Source organism: Nuphar pumila, chromosome 14 (genome assembly GCF_984573655.1).
Source record: "Nuphar pumila chromosome 14, dmNupPumi1.hap1.1, whole genome shotgun sequence".
NCBI lineage: Eukaryota > Viridiplantae > Streptophyta > Magnoliopsida > Nymphaeales > Nymphaeaceae > Nuphar > Nuphar pumila.
The window spans coordinates 90,192,538-90,217,781 of NC_143262.1; the positions used below are offsets into that span (position 1 = coordinate 90,192,538).

General features: G+C 36.8%; 1 protein-coding gene across 1 annotated transcript; it reads left to right on the forward strand.

Annotated features, from left to right (window-relative positions):
• The first annotated feature begins 16,122 nt into the window (after positions 1 to 16,122).
• LOC149817368 (two-component response regulator ORR3-like) lies at positions 16,123 to 20,068 on the forward strand. The gene is made up of 5 exons (XM_089986795.1): positions 16,123 to 16,413; positions 18,001 to 18,080; positions 19,230 to 19,307; positions 19,403 to 19,473; positions 19,594 to 20,068. Exons 1-5 carry the CDS (start codon positions 16,305 to 16,307, stop codon positions 19,781 to 19,783), a joined length of 528 nt encoding a protein of 175 aa, XP_089842921.1. The 5' UTR covers positions 16,123 to 16,304; the 3' UTR covers positions 19,784 to 20,068.
• The last annotated feature ends 5,176 nt before the right edge of the window (positions 20,069 to 25,244 follow it).

Consider the following 25,244-nt stretch of genomic DNA (forward strand, 5'->3'; position numbering starts at 1 on the left):
CCCTTAGTGGGGATTTCAGGATCGAGTGGGCACTTGCCCATCATAGCTTGTATGTAGCTTAGCCACTGCCACTACGTTGAAAAATATACTCCAAAAATTGGTTCCTATATTTTGATCATGTTGGATAAGATTTGGTTAACACATAAGGGTGTGGTGTCAAACTCACACGTCTAAAACACATGCACGCGTTTAACACATAAGGGGATTTAGGGGTGGTCGACCATCTTTAGATCCCCTATTTTCGCCCAGACATTTAGTGGCGGTCAAAGATCACGGCTAAATCTCATTTCTTTTAACACTTGGACACACATAAGCGCATCCGATTCTTGTTCGATTAAAGGGGGTTTGATGATAGCCCTTTCATGTATATTGTCAGACAAAATTTGGACACGCAGCATTGCACCACGTCCTTTTTTTTTAAATGGAGTTTTACCGGCCGCCAAAGACCTAGTTTCTGCTCAAGTCTTACGACGGTCAAAACCATCGCTAAAAGGCTTTATTTGCACAATTTTTTGTGCCACGCAATCAGCAACACAAAATGGTCCTATGTATACCCTTCTATATATAAAGAGAGTGAGAATTATCCTGCCTCCTTTTTCATTAGTTTTGTCACAGTTAGAACCTTCTACAAATCATAGCTTTAGGTATTTTTATGCTATATCTTTACAAATAGACGTGTTGTTCATTGTTTACTTAATAGAAAACATGTATTTGATTATGCTTCTTTATTCTAAGATGGGCATTTTAAAAAAGTAAAAAAAATAATGGTTGATATTGTACTAAAATTTGATGATAAAATATTTATATTGTTACATCAAATCAATTCAAAACAATGATTGTTTCTTGATAAATAAGCAATGACACCTAAAACTATAATTTTGGATAGTCCGTTGACCAACAAAAAAAGGGCAGAATAATCACCATTTTCAATCCTTGCAAGTCAACCCTTTCATAATTGTAAATGTGTTAATGTGATTAGATGCATGTATCATTTTTGGTCTCTCAAAATTTAATGAATCAAGTTCTACTTCAACAAGAAGTATATTCTTTTAATTGTGAAGTAACGTTGCAATATTAGCTGTTAGATTTGTAGATATCTTTAAACACTTTTAAGTATGTTTGGTTGCTTGTGGGGTATTGGGTATATGGGATTCACTTTCTAAATCTCATGAGAACTGGAATCTCATGAGGTCTCATATGATATTCCAGTTATCACACAAACAGGATTCACTTTCTAAAACGACTCTCATTTGCAAAGACACGAGATTCACCTTCTCATTAAGATACTTTTTAAGTTTGGTTACTTTTGCAAAAAAAGCAAATGAGATTCACTTTCTAGAGTGTATGATAAAGTGAATATCATATGATCGAACCAAACATACCCTAATGGTAAGTTCGGCCCCTCAACCCGCACTCTGATCTGAAATCAGAATGATTTCAAATCTCCCCCATGATTTCGAGTCAGAATGATTCAAAAATCATGATTGCCTGAAATGTCATGTTCTGTCAGGCTTCTTTTAGAATCCCTGAGAGAGTGATTCTAAAGATGCAACCCAACATGCCCTAACTCTTTTTTTTCCTTTAGGTCATAATGTGACTTAGTGTATCATGGAAGATTTGATTTCAAAAATGGAGGTATGATGAGGCAACGAGAAGCTTTTTGTTGTTTGTAGACATTTATAGCTTTGGCAAGAAGTCTTTATGTTGTGTGAGAAGGGATCCTATAAATGTGGCCTTATGGAAAGCCTGTGATAAAAGCAGACCTCCTTGTTTGTTTCTTCTTGACAATTCAGATTTTGGGGTTCATTGAACATGACGTGTAAAGTGTTGCTTTCAAGCAATTGCTGCCTCTTGGTACAATTTATTTTTCTCTACTTTCTTTTCTTTTTTTTTCCATTTGGCTCTTGTCAATGAAAAAACAAAGCAGGAAGGCCTTGAGGATTATGCTGAACTGTCCACTTGCATTGGCCACCTTCTATAACAAGTAAAGTTTAGACCTCTATATTCGTGATATGGTATTTGACGATAGGGTGTTGTGTGTTCTTTCCCAAAGACAAATTTGCGTGTTTCGATGTGTACGAAGGAATATCTTGGACCCTGCAATAATTCATATGCTAATGTTACCCATGATGATTTTATAATAAAATAACATATAAAAAAGGTAGATATTTGTTGACAAAAATGTTCTTCCATAAAATAGATATTTGTTTGACTAAAATGTCTTCCCGTAAATAGCTTTGCACATTCCCGTGACTTATGTAGCCCATCGGCTCTTTCAAGGGAACTATGCCTGAGTTGAAGTTTGTGCAACATATTCTCAAGAGTGCACCATTGTTAGAGTCTCTAAGAATTAACCTCAGTCCAAAGAAAATGGTGCAGTGAGCTACCATTACTAATGAGTTTGTTTGCTTGGAGATGATGTATCCTCAGCTGCACATAGAATCGCTTTGCAGCAGAAAATAAACTCGACGATGAACGATATGGATCCCTTTAACAACACACTATCTGCTGTAGCAGAAGCTTCTTTTGACGACGCACCCTTTGCCGTCATCTATTACCGTCGGAGCACCCTTTATCGTCGTCAGCTCGTGAGAAATAGTTGAACTACCAGAGGAATCAACATTCTGTCTATTGTTCATCATGATACCAGGGTGCAAGCGTCGAACTGAGTAGACAAAGAATAACGATTTACAACAGAGATAATGGTGGCAACGTCGATCTGATTTCTAATGTAAATCGCTACTTTTTTATATGATTTCTACTGTAAATCGTTATTCTCTAATCTGATTTATACTGTAAATCGCTACTCTCTGATCCGATTTCTACTGTAAATCGCTACTCTTTGATCAAATTTCTACTATAAATCACTACTCTCTGATCTGATTTCTACTGTAAATCGTTACTCTTTGATCTGATTTATACTATAAATCGCTATTCTCTAATCCGATTTTTATTGTAAATCGTTATTCTCTGATCTGATTTTTACTATAAATCGCTACTCTCTAATCTGATTTCTATTGTAAATTGCTATTGTCTGAACTGATTTTTATTGTAAAATGCTACTCTTTGATTTGATCTCTGTTGTAAATTGTTGCTATCTATCTACTCAGTTTGACACAACCACCATTATCTTTACTATAAATCACTATTCTCTGTCTACTCAGTTCGACGCTTGCACCTTAATATCATGATGAATAATAGACAAAATGTCAATTTCTCTAGTAGTTTAACTATTTCTCGTGAGCAGACGACGACAAAGAGTGCTCCGACAACAACAGACGACGACAAAGGTGCTCCGGCGGCAACAAACGATGGCAAAGGGTGCGTCATCAAAGGGAGCTCCTGTTACAGCAGATGGTGCATTGTCAAAGGGTGATCCAAAATGTTTAGGGCAAAATATTGCGAGGCGCTCCTGTTATAATAGAGAAGTTTACTACTTAGGGCAAAAACATAATGTTTAGACTTTAAAGAGTTACGATCATCCTCCTTTTTTTGTATGGAAGACATTTTTGTCTTTTTTTAAAATCATCGTTTCATGGCAAGAATGACGAGAAAGGGTACTTAAGTCTTTGCAACCGCACTGAACTTCGATGCTAATTGATGCTGACACACACAGGGATACGTGCCCCATGTGCTTACATACATGGTGCTCATTCAAACCCCCAAAAATGCACCTGCGTGTTGGGGGGGGGGGGGGAGGGCATATAACCTGCTTCGATATTTGACTAATTAAAAACCACCGATCTCTCTCTCTCTCCCTCTCTCATGTGCAATGCAAGATAAAAAGTGATTGCTCACACATGATCCTTAAACTTGGTCATGGGGGCGTGAAAAGATCAAGTGCAATATGATTGCACAAATATTTGTGCATAAAGCACCTGATCACCCTCTATCTTAGGAACAAGGCTTGTCAAGTATGGAACCCAAGACTTGATGGAAGGTGATCAGGCACAATTATATTGCACCCGATCCAGACTCCATAGGGGGGCTAGATGTGTCATGAGACATGTTGTTAGCATCAGTGTGTATCGGCCAATATGTATAGTAGTGGTAGAAAATCGATATGCTTCACTCCTGAATCTGCTATTTTTTAATAAATATAAAATTATATAAAATTATTTTTAATATTATTTTAATAACTTTAATATGTGTCACGTTTTGATTGACACATAATAGTTTTTTAATTATTTTTTAGCCAATTCAGAAAGATTCACTATCGGTGTCAAGTTGGCCAAACGGTTCAGGGTCGATACTGATACTGAAAACATTGGTCATGACATTAAGGGACATATCTCTCAATCATGTGCAATGCAAGATAAAAAGTGATTGTTGATCCTTACACTTGCTCTTGGGGGCGTGAAAAGATCAGGTGCAATATGATTGCACAAATATCTATGCATTAAGCACATGATCACCCTCTATCTTGACGATAGGGCCTGTCAAATGTGGGACCCAAGATCTAATGGAGGGCGATTGGGTGCATAATGCACAAATTTGTGTGCAATCATATTGCACTGGATTCAGACTCTGGGAGGTTAAATTTGTCATGAAAAATGTTCAGCATAGGTGTGTATCAGACGATATGTATAGTAGCGGCAGAAAATTGATACGACCATTTTTTAATAAATATAAAAAACACATAAGATTATTTTTTAATATTATTTTAATAGCTTTAATATATGTCACATTTTAATTGACACATAATATTATTTTAATTATTTTTTCGCCGATTAAAAAAGAATCACTTATCAGTATCAAGTTGGCCAAACGATTTAGGGCAGATACTGATACTGAAAACATTGGTCATGACATTAAGGGACATCGAATTCGACACGTGTCACCTTCACAAGCAAAGCATAAGAGGTACTTGTGGAGTGTCACATTGAGGAGGCATTTGATTCATGAGAGGACAAGGACTGCATGTCCTGTCCTCTCTGCAGACAGTTAAGATGTGTAGCCACCTTTTTTTTCTTTGGCCGTTGTCCACATTGTTCTATCCTCCCTGTTCCCAGAGAGGGGAGGGGGAGGACGGGACAAAAAAATGTTGTCTGCAGGACGCCCAATCCTGGCTGTCTATTTCATCCCACAAGAATACATGTGGACCCCATGTGGCGAGCATCTTGCAAACAATACAGGACTAGAATTCAAACGCCCCATGACGATTTGAAACAAAGCAAGGTCAGTGATGCACTTGTTGGCAAATCCAAAAATTTGGTGGTTTGATGAAAAAAAAAGTGATCACCTGTGTTTTAAAAAATCAAATCTACACCCATTTTTCAATCATGTGCTAAATTCAGATTTTGATTAAGATCAAGCATGATCCAGCCCATATCCGATCCATTTCACCCTCTAAGTCTTCAAGCAAAGAGTGGTCAAATTTCTGAAGTTTATCATGCATGAATTCTCAATCCTAGGAGCTATCTCATTTACCAACTAATGGTAGGAGGAAACATTTATTTATTCCAATAATAATTGCCACTGGTGTTCTCATGGATTGTGAGTTTGAAAGAGAAAATTGAAAGAGGTGCGCCTTGAAATGTGCCTAATGAGTAGGGATGGTGGTGAATTGAGGCAAGGGTAGGGGACAAGGTCTCCACCCCCGCCCCATTTCAAAATATAAACCTTCATCCCCGCCACCATCCCCATTTCATGTCCTCCATCCTCGGTCCAAACGGGGGTGAGGTGGGGCGGGGCCCCATTTCCCCTCGGTCTATAGTCATTCCTTAAAGGATTGAGGATGAGGCGGGCAGGAATTGAGATGGGGACGGGGCGGGGTAGGGGTAGGGGAAAGCGAAAGTCCATCCCCGCACGGGGATAGATTTTAACCTTAATCCCCGCCTCCATCCCCGTTTCATGCCCTTCATCCTTGATCCAAATGGGGTGAGGTGGGGCGGGGCCCCATTGTCCCTCGGTCCACTGCCATCCCTACTAATGAAGACCAGGGGTGTCATCGGGCCAGATCCAGGTAGAACCAGACTTGGACCTGATTTTTGGGTATGGTATCAGGTTAGGTTTGGTTCGGATCCAGGTGGAACCAAACTTGGACCTAATTTTTGGGTATGGTATTGGGTCTAGACCCAAGTCTAATCAGATCTACTATACGAAAAACCATACCCAGACCCGATAAGAACTGCATGAACCAGACCTGGACCATACTCGATAAAACCATATTTTTTATCATTTTTACATTGAAAATTTGTGGGTCTTAATTGGAACTCGGGTTGGGTCTAGGTCTGGTATAAAATTTCACAAACTATACCCAAGTTCATGTATTGATCAAACCTTCAGGTCCAAACCCGGATCTTATTATTTATCACCATACCCGAACCCTATAGGATTTGGTTCCGGTCGGGTTAGAGTATACTTGACCCTTGACACCCCTAGTGAGGATAAGGCAACCAAGGATGGTTATTGCTTAAAAGTCATATTCCATCTATAACAATATCAGTGTCAACCCTGTAGAGTCTGGTCAACCATTCAGGTGAAGGTGAATCGGCCAATATTCATGCTTAAGTGAATCATTCTGAATCAGCCAAAAAATAATTAAAAAATATTATGTGTCAATCAAAATGTGACACATATTAAAGCAATAAAAATAAATTTAAAATAAAAATAAAAATAAATTTAAGTATATTTTTATATTTATTAAAAATAACCAATTCAAGGTGAAGCATATCAGTTTTCTATGAATAGGATAAGTATCGGCAGATACACACTGATACCGACAACATTGTTTGTGATGATAAATGACCTACTTAACTCAATGGTTAGAGTATTTAGGGATGACAGGCTCTGCCCCGCCTCGCCCCGTTTGAACTAGAGATGGAAGACATGAAATGGGGAATCGACCAGGGATAGAGGTTAAAATCAAAGCCTCGTCTTGCCTTATCTTTGATCTTTCTTAAAGAAATTACTATTATACATTTATACATATTATAAAATCATATATATATCCCTAACCTTAACATAAAACCCTTTTTCGAAACTCTCATCTCTTCTTCCTCTAACGAGCCGTGTGAGCTTCTATTTCTCTACTCTCCTTCCTCTAACGATAAAAGGTGACAATGACAGAAGAACCTAGAAAAGGGGGTCTCACTTCGCCTCACTCTCGGGGATGGAGAACATGAAATGGAGAATGAACCATGGATGGAGGTTAAAATCAAAACCCATGTGAGGATGAAGGTGGGGATGGAGGGCAATTTTTTGAAACAGAGCGAGGGTGAAGACTTTGTCCTCCGCCTCCACCCGATCCACTGTCATCCCTAAGAGCATTGCTTTTTTACCTTGGGAGATGATTGCATTTGAATCTCCATTTTTTTCACCTTATTTATACTTGCTTGACCACATTGGCACTGCAGTTGAAAGGAGCCTTATAGATGACTCAACAAGGTCAAATTTAAAACTAGGTCTGCAAACCAAAATATTGATGTCTCCCAAGTATCACTTGCCTCTTAGGGTGTATTTGCATGTCAATTTTTTTTTTTGCAGAAATGAACAAAAAAGCAAAAAACAAGGTGTTTCTATGGATGCCATTGGCGATGGAAACACAGGGCCCACTTTCCTTGCAGAAGTGGCCCCACACATGAGACACAAGTCCTACAAGTGAGAATCTTTAGTAGCACGTCTAGATATATTGCTTGGAATAGAGTGCGATCAAAATTCATGAAATTAAAATGTGGGTATTGAGTTCATGAATTTGGTCACCTTCCATGCAATGTCAACATATCTGAAGTATAGTCCTCTTCTATTTTTTTTGATAGGCAAGTTGGGGTTAGGTATCAGTTATACAACGATACCATTGGGATTAGAACATCCCAACACAAGGTGACCTACACTATCTTATCCTACCAGACAAGCGAAGCCCCCCGTTGGTAGAATAGTCATCTTTTATTTGTTTTTGCTAATGCTAGGAGTGTCAATGGGTCAGGTTTATCCTGACCTGACCTGTACCAAACCCTATGGGCTTGTTTAATTCAACGTTCTGCGAATCTCGTGGGATGAAAATGCCATTTTGACACTATTTTTAACAAACATGGGACGTGGTCTGCTGTGTTCATAATACCATGTTTTTTTCGTTATGAAACAATTAAAAACAAAAAAAAAATTGCCCCGACAGGGCTGCCCGACACCTTTCTCTCTCTCTCTGAAGCAATAGAGTCCTCCATTATCAAGGTTGAAGAAGGAAGGCCCGTTGTAGACACCTGGTCATCTGTCGGCCCCGTCTACTGAAGCATCTGCCCGAAAGATGGGATACTGGATCCTCTTGAAGGAATCGACTGCCCCTGGGATACTTTCGCCTTTCTCTTCGTTTTTCCCCATTTTCTTTCTTTCTTCTTCTTCCCTCATCATCTCCTTCTTCGCTCTTCCCTCTGCCAAACAAGCCCCAACGATCCTTCTCTCTCTCTCTCTCTCTCTCTTAGTAGGTAGAATCGTTTTGGATTCTTCATTTCTTAGTTTGGTAGATAGCAAAATTTTGAAGGGTACGATTTAGTGCTTCCTCTGTTATTATTTTAAGTTTTTTTGTTCGATTTATCCAATTATTTTCTTCCATTTTTTTGATGATTTTGTTATTTGGTTCCCTTCTGAAAATTGGGTTTTGTTTGTAGGAATTTTTTATGTTGGTTTCGATGATTTTTTGTAGTATATCTTGAAGGGTTGATGATAGAATAAGAGATTGACAATTTCTGCTTTTATCTTCATCGTATGCTAGTTTTTGGTATTTTAATTTCTTTTCTATTAAAAATTTTGAATTTAATCAAGGATTGTTTTATAATTTTGGTGGCTTATTTTGTGGTGATTGGATGTTTAGAATCTTCGTTCTTTAATGGGAACTCGACCTTGTTTTGATTTACTTTGATTGTGGTTTTGAGTTGGTTGACGTTTTTTCATTTTATGCAAATTCATCATGTTAGGATGTTTCTCCTCTAAAGGAGTACAAATGTTTTGTTTAGTTTCAAGTGGAGAAGACGGGATTTACTTTTTTGATTAAATCATTTATATATCAAACAAATATTATTTCTTAATTTTTTTGATCAAATTCAAGATTTTAGATTTTTACCATTTTTTTATGCTATGGTATTTAAATTGAGATTTATATTTCGGACAAAAATCTAAGATTTTAGATTTTAAATATTTTTTTATGTTGTATTTAGACCAAGATCTATATTTGGGACAAAAATCCATGATTTTAGAGATACGTTCATAATTGGATCCATATCTAATACTGATTATAACGTAGGAATATCAAAAAAATTATTGCTTATTTGTTTTACTTACATTTTTTTATGTTATGATATTTGGATCTAATTCGACATCCATATTTGAGAAAAAATCTATTATAAACTTGTTAAAACATGTAAAATGATGGACGGATCGGGTCATATGATTCAAAACAAAGTATTGTGACTCATTATTCATGTATGTCCAAGTTGTTCGCACATCATCACCAAACAACATATATTTCGTTGGAACACAAGATCCGAATAAGATCCAAACAAATATTGGACTTTGTACAATTGTTATAGAATGAACAAAACCAGTGTTGTGTCCATTTTTTTTGTTCATTTCGTCTAATCCTAGACAAGCCATCAAACAAGCCCTATAGGGTGCAGGTATGGTCATAAATAAGAAGACCATATTAAGACCCAAGTCTAGATCAGAAAGTCTGATTAATACATGAAACTGGGTATAGTTTATGAAATTTTATACCAAACTCGGGGCAGACCTGAGTTCCGATTAATACCCGCAAATTTTCAATGTAAAAATGATAAAAAATATTATTTTATTGATTCTGGTTTATGTAGTTTTATCAGATACGGGGTATGGTTTCTCTTATGGTAGGTTCTATTAGATCCAAGTCCGGACTTGATACCGTACCCAAAAATCGGGGCTAGGTCTAGTTCCACGTGATTCCTAGCCAAACCCGATTGTCACTCCTAGTTAAGGCTGGTATGTAGAGAGAGGGATCTTTTGTGAACATTATTGTATGATGCACCGTGTGGTTGAACAATGTCATGGGGGCCATGGGGGTGGTCAACGTGGTCCCTTTATGTGTGATGACAAGAGTTTAAAAAAAACAGTCAGCTTGCCATGAAACTTTGGTTAGATTCTCAAATTTTCAATTTCTTTTCATATTTTGGAAAAACCCTTGAAAAAATGCCAAAGATTAAATTTTTAAATTTTAAAAACATGAAAAAATTGTCATTATTTTTTCCCAAGATTTTGCTGCTAAAACTAAAGAAAAAAAAATGTGATGTTAGATGATTAAAATCATATTGTTTTGAGAATATCACAGTATTGTCAGTGTCTTTCAACTTTTACCAAAATGTCAAGGTTTGAATAAATCTAGCAATATCTTTTCACTACTCTTTGATGACACATTTTGCACTTCACGTGCATGAGTCATTTTCAGTGGCTTTTGAGTGACAGCAACCAAACCTACTTGGCCTAGTCAGACCAAGTTGAGGAAATGTTGGGCATAGAGTGACAACATGATGCCAAAAACTGAGGCCAGCCGTAAGCCTCAAGGCGTAAAGCGCAAGCTTTAAATTATTTTTTTGAAAACTTTGAAAAAAATTATAAAAATATAAATATATAAAAAAATACTTTATTGATGAAGTAACAACCAATAAAAAAATAAAAAATCTCAAATAAGTACTAAAATATATGAGATTAACATATAAATGTAACTAAAAAACTGATAATATAATTACAAAACTAATTATATAATTGAAAAATATAATGTCCTATAAAGCAACAACCAATAATCAATAGAAAATCTCAAATAAGTACTAAAAAATATAATACTAACCTATACAAGTTAAAAAATATGAGAATAACATATAAAAAGTAACTAAAAAACTTAAAAAATCTCAAATAAGTACTAAAAAATATAAGATCAACCTATAAAAGTTAAAAAATATGAGATTAGCATATAAAAAGTAACTGAGAAACTAATTAAATATTATTTTCTTCTTTTTATCTTCTTTCTTATTTTTTCTTCTTCTTCACATTCATGCCTGGCGCGCGTTTTTAATAACACTGCATTATAGAATTGAAATAGTGTTCCATGGAGTTGAGAACATTCTCCTGTGATAAATACAAAAAATACAAGAAACCATATTCCCTTAGGAAAATAAAAGAAACGGAATTCCTTGACAGGGATTGGTTTAAATTTCCATTTTCCCTCTTGGTGGATTTCAAACACTGAAATTCGGGAACTAAATTTCAAATCCATGGATTTCACTTTCTAGACAATGAACCAAACAGGATATAGGCAAGAGTTGTCCAATGACAGACCGGACCTACTTTCATGGTTCACCTTCAGATAGGGATGTAAATGGTTCGGATTCGGATCGGATGTGACCAATACCATATTCAACTAAATTGGTTGTTAGCTAAACAGATTCTGGTTCCGATGGTGAAAAGCTCATACCAGATTTGTTCTTTTACATGTAAATTGATTCAAATATCTGTCAAATTTGAGTATTTGTCCGATATCAAAATCATATCTGCATCTAATTATAATTGGATATGGTTTTGGCTTACCAATGCAACTAAACAGAAATGAATTCGTTCATATATCAGATAAAATCTGATTCATTGACTGGATCGTGATTTTGTATGCCAAAGCTAGGTTGGTTTCCTTTTAATTAATCTTAAGAGGCATAACCATGATATCTCACAGTCCTACCCAAACCGAACCATGCCATGCTGTTTCAAATTTGGATCTGTAAAGATCCAATCCATGTTCCAAGTAGGAGTTGCTTTGATCATTAGTTGCATTGCATCCAGGGGTGCAAATGGATTGGAACGGTTTCAATCACGACAGATCCGAAAACCAAATATTTACTGGACCAATGTAAAAAAAAAATGCAAATGGATAGGATTTGATTCCGACGCTAATCTATATTCAATAGAAGATATAAATTTAAAAAGGTCCGATGGAGCCCCAAAGGGGTTTGGCAGAGTGGAATGGGGCCTAGGCCGCTAGGCAGGCGGTTTAGGTTTAAATCTCTTTGGCATCACCTATTGCGCAAGCCTAAGCGTGATGACTTTCTTGGAGCAACAGTTTTAGGCTGTCAGGACAGTGACCGTAAGTAGGGGTGGCAATCGTGTCGGGTTGGCGGGTCAGCATACCTCAACCCGAACCCGACCCGTTTATTAAACGGGTCAGTTGTGGCAAACACGAACCCGGCCCGTTTAATAAATGGGTAACCTGACACGACCCGCCAACCCATTTAATAAATGGGTTGGGTCGGGTAAACGGGTTCTCAGGTTCGCGGGTCAGGTTGGCAGGTTAGCGGGTCGGGTTGGCGGGTTGACAGACAGGTTGGCCCGCCCGCCTAACCTGTTTATTAAACGGGTCAGCCGGGTTGGCGGGTTGGCATACCCCCAACCCAAACCCGACCCGTTTAATAAACGAGTTAGGCTGGTCGACCCATTTATTAAACGGGTTGGCTTAAGCCCAACCCGAACCTGCCTAAGAGGCGGGTTGGCGGGTCGTGTCAGGTTTTGCCACCCCTAACCGTAAGTATGGCAAGCAGAGCCAGGTCTCTTTATTCCTTCTATTCCTGGGGTGGTAAATATCAAAAAGAGAAAAAGGTCAGATAGTCCGATTCAGAATCCAATATAATGTATAGTATCTGGATTGGAGGTTCACTGAATCCGATCCATTTGTAATCATGAATTGACGTCATGTGTGAAGTGGCCGGGGGGGGCAGCGCGAGAAACAAAAGGCCTCGTGTTGGGTCACAGCACGTGATGGACACCGTGTTGGTGTGGGCGGTAGAATCGGGGACCAAGATCGGACGGTGGAAAGGTGACAAGGCAAAGGGATGGACGGCTGATAGGATGGGATGGAGATGCTGGTTGGCCAGGGTTTCGCGGGCGGTAGGAATGTCATGTGAGGTCATGTCGCTTTCGGACTCATTATTAAAAAAATTTACCCTTTTTCCCCTTCTTTCTTTTACAACCATTTAACTCTATGGAGTTTACTTGTCAAAAAAAAAAAAAAACTTTTGGAAAAAAGAATCAAGAAATAAAACCAAAGAGGAGAAGGGGGAGGTCAAATTTTAAAAACAATGCCACAGAGAGCTCTAAATTAGTGAAAACAATAAGGAGCGATGCACAAGCATTGGAGAAAAAACAACTCAAAAATTGGAGAGAGGGAGAGAGAACCATAAATGAGTAAAAAGATAAAAGGGAACTGAGAATACAATATCCAGAGTCTCTAGAGAGAGAGAGAGAGATGTGGTATGGGTGGATGTCAGGATGTTGGCAAATGGGAGTTTGGAGTCAGAATTTCATATCAAAACTGGAAAAAAATTGGTAGAGATTGGGACTGCTTTTAGTAGGAAAGGGGAAAATCATGTTTGGAATCAGCTTAAAAAGAATAAGATTTTGTGTTTTATTTATGGAAAGGAATTTTCAAGCCACGCAAATTTTAGCAAAAGAAAAAACATACAGGCAGAAAAGGAAGGAAAAAATATAAGAGAGAGAGAGAAGGGTCATTGGTGGGTGGTGCCAATCAATCCACCAAAGATTGCAGCCGACAACACAATCTAAAAAGGATTTCCTTTCCCTTCCCTCAGGACCAGTTACGACAGCATTACCCTGTACACTCTCTCTCTCTCTCTTTATATATATATATATATATATATATATATATATATATATATATATATATATATATATATATATATATATATATATACAGCATGACCTATACACTCTCTCTTATATATATAACCTATACATCCCCTCTCTCTCTCTTGTATAGATTATAGCAGTAAACGCTTCAGATTTAGAGGGTCCCACCAAAGACAGGATAGAAACCATTTTGAATTTCTTAATGAGCCCCGCTGGAACTGGTAGGGTTCTATTCTATGTAGCCACACTGGGACTAACTCTCTCTTTCTCATACTTAACTGTGGGCCTTTTATATTAACGGTAATCTCAAAAGTGACCACATTTTTTTAAAAGTATTGTTATTTTTAGGGTTAAAAAAATTATAAGTTAAATTTATGAAATATATTTGTTATTTTTTAAAGACTGTGCCTTTTCTCTAAAAACAAAAAGACTTAATCCATTTTAAAAAAATTGTCTGTTAAATGCTACTATTCTTGAGGGTGATTTATCATTACAATCAATTGAACATCGTTAATGTCAATATGAAGAGTTTAAATTTAAATTAACTATATATTATAAAACGTGATTTAGACTATTTGAACTAAATATGCATTTTTAGATTGTATTAGTTATCATGGTGATTTTAAACTCCATATGTTAATGTTAATAGTATCCAACTGATTAAATTGATCAAAATGCTCTAAAAATGATGCAATTCTTAAAAGTGTAAAGTTATCTTTGGTATAAAAGGTTACTTTTCCTTTTCAAACTGAAGTTACTAAAATAGTGGCTTCTAAATTAGATGAAGTATTTACAACTAAACTTTCTAATCAGAAGTGTTTATCATTATTCATTTACTAAAAGACATGCTTTAAATTAAATTAATTTGGTGAAAAAACTTGAATATTAGATCTGCAAAAGTTTTAGTATAATACCAGCTTTTTATTTTTTCTTTCTAAAAAATTACATCTTCTAAGTATGACAAATGTCTAATCCAATTCATGTTTTTTACTTTGTAAACTATGATACACATTTACCAGTTCAGATGCAGTAAAAAACACCAGCACCTAGAACTTTTTACAGATCCTAACAAGTGCCTAACAAAAATGTGGCCGGATGATTCCTCTCTCTCTCTATATATATAATGTTGGCCGTTCGATCTAAATGTTTATTTTGTACGGTGTTGATTACCATGCTATCATGGGAATATTTCATGGAGGGTCAAGATGAGAGACTTGTAGCTCTTGTTCACTGCTCCTGTTTTCGAAACTGTAAAAACCAAGAAGAGTCATGCATTTATTTGGTGAGTTAAGGGTCTGACTGACTACTTACACTTGGTCAAGCACTCGAGTACCTGTCAGGTCAACTTGGTAATTACCAACTTGGCAAGCGAGGCTTGGCTTGGTCATTAGCTTTGGATAAGTCAAGGCAACACTGGGTTTAGTTTCAATTGGGTCCTGTTGGTTTTCCTAAGGCTTGACAAGACTAGGTTAAGCATTATGAGAGAAGAATTTAGCAGTGTGTTTGATCAGTCAAAGCCACTTCTGTAACTGAGATATAGCCATTTTTACTCTTTTTCAATCACAGAGCCGAGTATAGCTAGACTGTGCTTAGTACTTGGTAGAAATACCAATATCGATATTATGTTAAATGGATATATAAAATTGTGAGAAACATGTGTTTGTACTAGAGTTGAATGTTGCAGATAAATAACCGAAACATGGGTTGTTTTAAAAAGTACTCTTGTTTTGGAAACACACGCACACAATGTATAACATGCATGTGCGCATGCCTGCTGTCAGTGATTTAACATCGATGGATCAAAGGCAAAAGGATGATGAATCATGAATCCATGTTCAGTTGGAGTCAATAATATCGTTTGCAGTGTGTTTAGCTAATATGCTGCATGGGAGGTGGGAGACAATGGCGTATGCATGTTATATGGGATCAAAGTTCAGCTGCAGATAAAAATGAAAAAATAAGGCACAAAATTTGCAGGGCCAGCCCATTAAAATGACAATGTCTTAAACCTTATCTGATACAGTTCCCAGAGCCAAGGCTCCACAAGCCATGATTGTCCAAGTAATTTAGCACAGAGTTTGACGTGCCAAGGGGATTCAAGCTCACAACAATGAGTTCACAAGTCAGAAACGGACCAGATCTGTTCTACCAAAGCCTTGCTAGCCATGGACTCTATGAATCAGACCCATCCCAACCCTACTATACAGAGTCAAACCCCAGGTCCATTGACTGAAGCAAAGCTGAATATATGGGGGCAATAAAGTCGTAGAGAAGTCCATGACTCCATGTCAAACGAGTTTGTGATATTGCAAAATCGAAGAGGGGACGACCCTTTTTCTCAGTACAGAAAAAAACAAGAATGTTATTGACATCCTCTCTCTCTCTCTCTCTCTCTCTCTCTCTTCTTTTCATTAATTTAAATCAAATTGTGCACTGCTATCTACAAAACGCATATTTCCTTTTCAATCTCCCAAATCTCAAGGGAGAGAGAGAGACTAGAGAGAGAGCATGGCATAGAGTGAAAGATATAGAAAGAAAAGAAGGGGGAGGAATATTAATGGATGTGCAGCAGACGGAGTGGTGGTGGTGGCGGTGCTTGATAGGACGGAAAGCTCAAGTTTGGGAGAGCAGGCGGAGGTGAGGTGAGGGCAACCATGACTGACACCACTCCACCGCCACCTTGCCTTCATGTTTTGGCCGTCGACGACTGCGCTGTTGACCGGAGAATCGTCGAGAAGATCCTCAAATCCGGCCTCTTCAAAGGTGGGTACCTACAATTCCCGTGCTTCAGAGTATGGCTAGCTAGAATAGTGGTGTTTTGGATTGTGGGTGTTGTTTTTTTGGTCTCTCTGTTTCAGCGTCATTTTTTATGGTCGTGTGAAGTAAACGTGAGGTTTGGGCATTGCTTGTACTCTGTTTTTCTGCGATTGGGATTCGTTGGTGTTCCTTTTTTTGTTGTTTCAGGGCTGTTTTTTCATGGTGGTGTAAGGCAAATGGTGTGGTTTGGGCATAGTTGGTCCTGTTTTTTCTGCAGTTTGGATCTGTTGGTGTTCCTTTTTCTTCTTCTTTCAATGATGCTCTGTCATGAGTTCTATGAGGGAAAGGCCAGGTTGAACCATTGTAGCCTCTGTGTTTTCTGCAAATTGGAATCGTGGCTGTTCGTCTCCTCGTTTGTGTCTTGGTTTCAATGGGTGGTATGAGTGAAATCTGAAATTTGGATATTGTGGCCTTGTTTTTACTACAATTTGGAATTGTTGGTGTTCCTCTTCTTGTTTCAGCGTTGGTTTCTATCACTGTTTTCTACAAGTTGGATTTTGCTCATTTCCTCTTGTTTCCATGTTGGTTTAAATGGGTGGTAGTGAAATGTGAAGTTTGGACTTTGGCCATTGTGGCTTTTTGTTTTTTTGTTTCCTACAATTTGCTGTTGTTGGTATTCCTCTTCTTCTTCTACACTGCACTTCTGTATAATTTTGCTGGACTTGTTGGATTTTTGCTTCTTGGTTCAAGTAGTTATGGCTGGCATTTTAATCTTTCCTCGAGTTCCAGAAATATTACACTGTTCGCACGAAATTGTGTATTAAGTATTTTAAGCTTTATTGATGCCTTTCTAGTGGCCATTTATAGTTGAGTTAAAGCTGAAACTTTGCATTTGCTTTCCTTTGTTTTCTGAAATTCTTCACCTAAGGTTTAAATTGGTTTCCCTTCTTTTTGCCTTTGTATCTACAAGTGACCGATTTGTTATTTTCCATTTGTATTCTTTTTTTATAGTTAATCTGCTAGGCACTACTTTTCTTTCTTTAGATTTTTTTTGTTTTGTTTTTAATTTCGTCATTTTTTTGCGTGTTTATGGACTTTTTGATTCCTTTGTGCACCACATGTATAGGCCTGTTTTATTTATTTATCGACCTTTCCTTTCCTCATTGTTATGTAAGTTTTCTGGAATCTGGCTGATAATTTGCTCTCTAATAATTTTACTGCCCTTATTCTAGCTTAGAAATGTGTTTACTGGGGGGTGTATAGATCACATTTTCCTAATTTGGACAATTTTCTTATTTTTTTGAAAATTTGAGGTATAAACTTTTATTTCTTGAAAAAACATTAGTATTCTTTTCGGTAGTTTTCAATTTTCTCTTTCTGGTTGCCATCAACATCTTTAGAAGGTGTGTTATTGCTTCTGCAATGTGTGTGTGTGTGCGCACTGGTTTGTGATCTAATGAAGATTCAAAGGCTGCAAACATGGTCTGGTTACAACTCATAAACTGGCTAAAATATATATTAGACCCTTGCAAGATTCTTCATTTCTGCAGTTTAATATTTCAAGGTAGTTCTAATTTTCCCTAGTCTTTGCAGTCACTGCTGTCAATAGTGGGCAGAAGGCTATGGAAGTTCTTGGTTTGAATGAAGAGAATGCCGAACCAACCAGTGCTACTGTAAGTAGAAAAGTTTGGTCTCTTATCAGTTATCATCTAAGAACTTGCAAGGCTGCTTGGTTGGTTGATGGTGTTACTTGTTTGAAGGGCCTACATTAACCAGGGGTACACAATGAGCTGAGCTACTTGAGCTCATCGGGTTTGTTCACGTTAGAGAATGATGCTTCGACCTAATGGATCGAAGAAACAAGCACGAAAAAGCAAAAAGGAGAAAAATAGCCACACAAGAAAACAATGATTTTACATGGTTCGGCAAGAATTGCCTTTTTTTTATTGATTGATATATAATACAAGAGCCGGATTGCCTCCTTTAAATAGGAGTCTACGAGTTTTACAATGAGTCTACTAGTGTTGTTGAATATAACAAGGAATCTAGGGTAAAATTATAGAACTACCCTTAAAAAAATTGCCTTGGGGCTAGTGCCCTGCGAAGTTGTATCCACAGAAATTAAGAATTTATATCCAAGTAGGAAACAAGCTCCACACTCTTCCAACAGTTCATATATGTAACAACGTTGGTCTTGATTAAGTTCAATTAGGATTGTTGCACACGAAAACAAAGAAAAAAGTGACATGGGGCAGTTTTGAAAGAGGTGCTGGGTTCCAAACTTCCAATCACTCCCCCTCGAGCATTTCAAATGCCTTTTTTTCAATAAGCTTAATCAGCTCCAGCCAACCAAGCTAACTCGAGCTTGCTCAATATTTTCAAGCTCGGCTCACGTGCAGCCCTAGACTAGTTCTTGAATGCCTTCTTGATCTGTCTTTAGCTGATCAACATTGATATCAAACTATCAGTCGATTCAGAGAAATCTGTACATGGCTCAAACGAAATCAATGAAGTCCAGAAAAAATTCTCTGTTTCATGTGTAGGTTTGAAGTGCTAGTTTCTGGTTTCACTGATTTACTTTTAATGTGCAGCTCTCGCAGCTGTACTGTGTCTTTTCATTGAAACGTCAGTATGTAGTACCAATTATTGTCAATGACGGTTCGGAGCAACTGTTCATTCATTTAATATCTGCAGAATTGGAATCTTCATGTAACTGGAACACTCATTTACCCAAAACAGCTCCCTTCTTTCATTTTTGGAGTTCTTTTCTATGTACTATTTTCCTTTTCATTTATGACTAATCTTGTGGAAATCTTTTGTAGAATAATCAAATTGATATCATCCTTACTGACTACTGTATGCCCGGAATGACTGGCTATGATTTTCTCAAAACAGTGAAGGTATACGATGGAAAAAATTTCCTGTTTTTGCATTCGTGACTCATACAGTTTGACTTTCTTGTATTCACTGTTTTATTTCACCTCTGAAATATCAGGAAGACAGTCGCCTGAAATCGATTCCGGTGGTCATAATGTCATCAGAGAATGACCCTCAGAGAATCAGTAGGTAATAATTTTAAAAATTTATACCAAGCTATAACTAAAAGTGCCCGCATGTTGTGTGTTCTCCGCTTCCCAATATATGGTCACGACTGAGCGAGTTTTGGTTCATGCTACTTACGTTCAGGTGTCTCTCAGAAGGAGCTGAAGATTTCCTCCTCAAGCCTCTTCAACTAGCACATGTGAATAAACTAAGGAGCTATGTAAAGCCTGCAACAGCCACAGTGAAAGCCACCAGGAAGCGGAAGCTACCACCGGATATATTACCAGAAAATGAAGCAGAGAGGCGGCCTCGCCTTGCCAGAGTTGTTGCCTGACTGAATCACTTGCTTTAGTCCTGAACCAGCTTCTCTCTCTGATTAAAAGCTTCCTCCAGTGAGCCCATTACCGCTTCTGTCTATTTCTATGGAAGATGGGATTTTGCTTTAGGTGCTGCATGTGTTACTGGGCTGGGCTCTCTTTATTTTTTGTTACGTGTGTTTATTTGGGTGTATGTGGATTTAATGTATAATATGGGGGCTTAAGGGTGTATGTTCTTGCCTTCTTGTTTCTATCTGTATTTCTACTTGCATTGTGAGAATTCATCACTGAGCTCTCTTGAAATAGGTTTCAGGCGTTTTTACTGTGTGAATGTTTCTTTGTTCAAGATACCGACACAGAAGATACCAATACAAGCATAAGACTACTAGTCATAGGTCATCATAGAAGACGAGCGCTTGCTTACGAGGCAAGAGACCCATATGGTAGAAAGTTGGGAATTATATTAATGTTGCTTAGGCCTGTGTGTTCCCCCAAGTGCATTTACATATCCTGTTACACAGACCAGATGCCGATTCCATACCCCGTATGATCATCATGATTGACTTTCAACATATGATTTTTCACTAATGTTGTCACTTTTCTCTGTTTTTTTACCAACTTGGACCTTTTCTTGTCATTTTCTCCTGTCAATATTACAGGGTATAAAGATTCCCTGATATACTTGCTTGATTTTATAGGAATCTGTTCTTGGAACGTTTGATTACGACACAATAGAATTTTATAAGATTTAAAAATCATTGGTCTATATTTTAAAAAATATTCACTGTTTAAAAATCATGCTTTTTTTATTGAAAAAACATGAAACACTTGTTCACTAGTGGTAGGTTATTGGTAGTCTCAAAAAAGGGGTAGGCTGCTACCACTTTATATATATATATATATATATATATATATATATATATATATATATATATATATATATATATAGAGAGAGAGAGAGAGAGAGAGAGAGAGAGATGTGTAAGTTCCGGACACCATTGCTTGAAAATGGAATATAATAATGTATCAGATATTATTAAACTAATTAAAATGCTATAGATCATGCTAAACACATCTGGATGGCTAGATTCAAGATTTGATGGTTACATTCACACAAACAAGAGTTTACCACCCATATGTCATCCTGGTTCAGAACTACAATGAATGTCCTCTCTCTCTCTCTCTCTCTCTCTCTCTCTCTCTATATATATATATATATATATATATATATATATATATATATATATATATATATATATAATACAAGATCCGTGCATGGTGCCAAATGACATTTTATCAGATTTTTTGGTAATTTTTAAAAAATTTAACCATACATATGTGTGCAGTATGATTGATTTACTAGAAATCAACACTTGAAGAAAATCGTAGGCTGTTGATTTTTTGAAACCTTATACATGCACCATCTGAATCAAATCCTTCGAGACCTGATTCCTATAAAAACAATCATGTAGATTACATATGTACTGTCAGAATTTTGAAAAAACTCAAGAAATCTGATAAAATGTTTCATTTAACACCATGCCATATTTAACACAGATCTTGTATCCTATATATAAGGTAGTAGTTGCTAATCATTTTTCTAACTAATCGCCTACCTAGCTGACGATACTTTCAATGGGATTTTTTCATGTTTTGTTTTTAAATATGATCATACAAATGTCTAATTCCAAGAAGTAGGTAGGTTTGTATAAGATTTAAAAAATTGACTTTAAGATTTTCATAAATATTCAAAGCTTAAAAAAACATGATCCAAATGTTATTCCCCAATAAATTGATCATGCTGAACACGTCTGTCAGATTTAGGTAAATCATGAGAAAAATCCTTCAAAAGATGAGTTAGCTGAGCGGTTAATTAGAAAAGTGGTTAGCGGCTATATATATATATCAAATGAAAACCTCCCCAATGAAAAACCCTCCCAAACCTCTTCAATGGATATTTTATTGGATTTTTGATATTTTTTTTAAATTTCAACAATACAGATCTATATTGTAACAACCCCAACTCATACCTCTTAAAAACGCGGGTTTTTTTTAAATCAATTGCAGAAATATTCTCAGAGACCCGGGGGCCTTTACAATTTCACTTTCCATTGGATAATCAAACACACCACAAGATATCTTACATTTATCATCTCATACCACAACTCATTATTTATTAATCATAAAAGGAGTATCTAACAATAATTGTAAAAGACATATCAGAGTTATTTTAAATAACATGAAAGTAAATAAAGAAAAAGACTGAGCCATGTTGTCCCTCTGTGAACTATCCAGCAAAAGTGTGACACTCGTAGATCTACTAGAAGTTAGTCGCTTCACTGATCTCTTGCGGCTGCAAAAACTACAAAAATAAGGGTGTCAAAAATTCAAGAAATTTTGTGTATAAGTACCTCTAATGAAATAAATGAGCATAAAGAAAACATATAAGATTTCATACAATAATTTAGAGGAATACAATTATGACATTTATATAATTCAATTTAAGCATTTATGCAGTAAAGAACAATTACTAAGCATGTGAGAACATTAATAAATAACAAGGATCACAACTTAAGTAACCAGGACATTTAATATGCATTAGGGATCAAACAACATGCATCCACCAACATGTAACAATTAAAAGAACAAGTAAACATGCATGTTCTAATGAATAGCAGGAATATTCATGATTTATGTGCAATGCATGAACACTTTATTATTTTTCCTTAAAGTTTTCCTTTTCATATGCATTTTCTATTAAATGCATACAATTTAAGTTTCTCTTTTTAATTATTGTTACCCTCAGATACACCAAATTGATACAATTTCTCGATGTAAAGTAGGAATTTCAGGGTAACTTAGCACACAAGTCATATTTTATTACTGGGTTCCAAACTTAGTCCTTGACCGAATCACCTTCAGAACATTAGACCTTCACATCTAATGTCGGGACACTAAGGATCTCCACATCCAATAGTGCAACTTTCTTGGTATACCAAAATAACAGTTGTGTCGAACACACCACCCTCAAGTAAAGTGGCTGACTCTCCCTAAAATCGTGGCCAGGAGAAAAAATCTCAATATCGAGTTCAGGGGTAAAAGTAAAGCACACAGAGTTTTTGTATCCTCGTGGTCCATCAAAACTAAATCTTTAAGATGCTCATTCTTTCGATGGGAGATCTCATATCGTATATTACACTGTTCTTATTCATTTTTTTAAGGCCAATTATTAAGTTCTGTAATTTAGCATGCAAAAGCCAGGCAAAAACTTGCATCTACCTCTGCGAGAGTCATCACAGGACTTTTGCCCATGAAAACACATGGAATAGTGCAATATAGTGTAATACAAATAAATATGATTTTTTGTGATGCATTTAAAAGTAAAGAGCAAAGTAGCATCTAGTACTCAAGGCTCTTTAGATCAGCGACGATTCACTTGGATCGTCGATGCACCATATGCAAAAACCATAACCACATGTCATACTTCACATGCTTTCTAAATGCACATTCATAAATGCAGTTTTTAGTTGTGTGTGTAGGAAACAAAGACATTTAAAAGCATATTTACATTCAATTCATGTAATAGTGACAAGTGCATGCTTTCATATATTGCACTTATTCAGTCTATTGTATGCTTTCATTCACTGTGCATAATATGTCAAATGCATGTTTTCACTTAATGCATTTGCTCATGTCGAATGCATGTTTTTCCTTGAGTATGCATATTCATGTAAATTGCATGGTATCAACAACTTGCATACACCTATCAATGCATGTTTCCACCATATGCATACATACTTGTCAATGCATTTTTTTCATTGAAATAACATCACATGGTCATTTTTATCAAATGCATATGTACTATTAATGCACTGATTTTATTTGGAATAAACATCAATGCATAATTCTTCTTCAAGTGCATACATAGCTGTAAATGCAATGCTTCCTTTTGAAATGCACATACACACATCATACTACACATTGTAAGTAAACTGTTTCTCAATGACATAGATAGCAATGCCAACCTAGCACACACAGGCAAATTTTTTTTGTAAACAAAGCAAGAACCCAACACCCTCTATATGTCCCCTATTTTTTTCTGCAGGATTCACACCCAGCTGACCTAGTCGGCTGGGGTTCTCAGCAAGCCCAGCTGACCAGGGTCAGCTGGGTCGGGTCTGACCAACCCTACCAGGCATATCCCATTCCTGCCCAAGGGCCAGACTGGGCCAGACAGGCCTTTGCCAAGCTGACCCTGTCGACTGGGCCTGACAACCCATACACAGACCCAGCCAAGGCCTATGTGTATGTGCTGCCAGGACGTGACTGACAGCCCCAAAGGATAACACAAAAAATTTTATTTTAAATTCTCTTCTTCTTCTTTTTGAGGTGTTTGCCCAGCTGAGCCCTCTCGGTTGGGCCCCTGCATGCACAATAGGCCTGGCAGGCCAGGTGAACCTGGCAGGCCTGTCAAGGCACTGCCAGGTCAGGCCAAACCTGGCCAGTCGAGCCCAATTCGGCTAGCATAATGGCTCGACTGCAAGACCCCTCCCACTACAAGAAATTTATGGATTAGTGATGGTTGTAATCCGTCGCTAATTCATCGCTAATCCATCACTAAACAGTTTAGTGACGGGTTAGCGAGGGATTAGCGACAGATAACTTTCATCGCAATTTCCCAGACTCAAAGATTTCAGTCTAAAAATCAAGCCTCAAACGATTTTTCTTCCAGACTTAGCCAAAATTTTGACAAAAATTATAAAATAACTATGTAACAAAATATGCGATATTACATATATGCTTGTTTTTATATGAATCGGTTTTTGGAGCATTTGATTCCGATGCATGGATGGTTTTTATAATTTTCAAAATCAACAATGTACAATTTTCATAAATTTTTTAGACTCCAAACACCAATTTTTCTATTCAAAATTCATGAAGTGTCTATTTATAGTAAATTGATCACGGTGAACACATTCATAATTAAAACAAAAAACAAAATTCATTGTGGTTTGGGAGGGTTTCCGTTGGAGAGGTTTTCATTCCGTTTGTATATATATATATATATATATATATATATATATATATATATATATATATATATATATATATATATATATATATATATATATATATATATGTGCGTGTGTGTGAACCATGAAGATTGGATACCACTTGCTTAATCCGTTCACCAACATTAATAAGAAAACACAAAGTCATGTGTTTCAGGTGCAGGGTGAAACAAAGCCCAATGTTGGAAATTGAAATACCAATTGAACTTAATTTTAATTTTTCCAATTCCCTAGTCCTGACTCTACACATACTAAAATGCTAAATGGACCCTCAACCTCCTTACCTTTTTTTTTGTGAAGAAAGATAAGAGTCCCTTAATAGAGAAGGAAATAAAAGTAAGAGGCAGCAACACATTTATTTCATCCAGACAAATCCAAGAACATGTTCACATCTCCAATTCTTCCC

Excerpts from the sequence above, each read along its gene's own strand:
- LOC149817368 (XM_089986795.1), top strand. The coding sequence starts at position 16,305 with ATGACTGACACCACTCCACCGCCACCTTGCCTTCATGTTTTGGCCGTC. Across the intron at positions 16,414-18,000 it reads CAAATCCGGCCTCTTCAAAG|TCACTGCTGTCAATAGTGGG; the intron begins GTGGGTACCTAC and ends TAGTCTTTGCAG. Across the intron at positions 19,474-19,593 it reads GACCCTCAGAGAATCAGTAG|GTGTCTCTCAGAAGGAGCTG; the intron begins GTAATAATTTTA and ends ACTTACGTTCAG.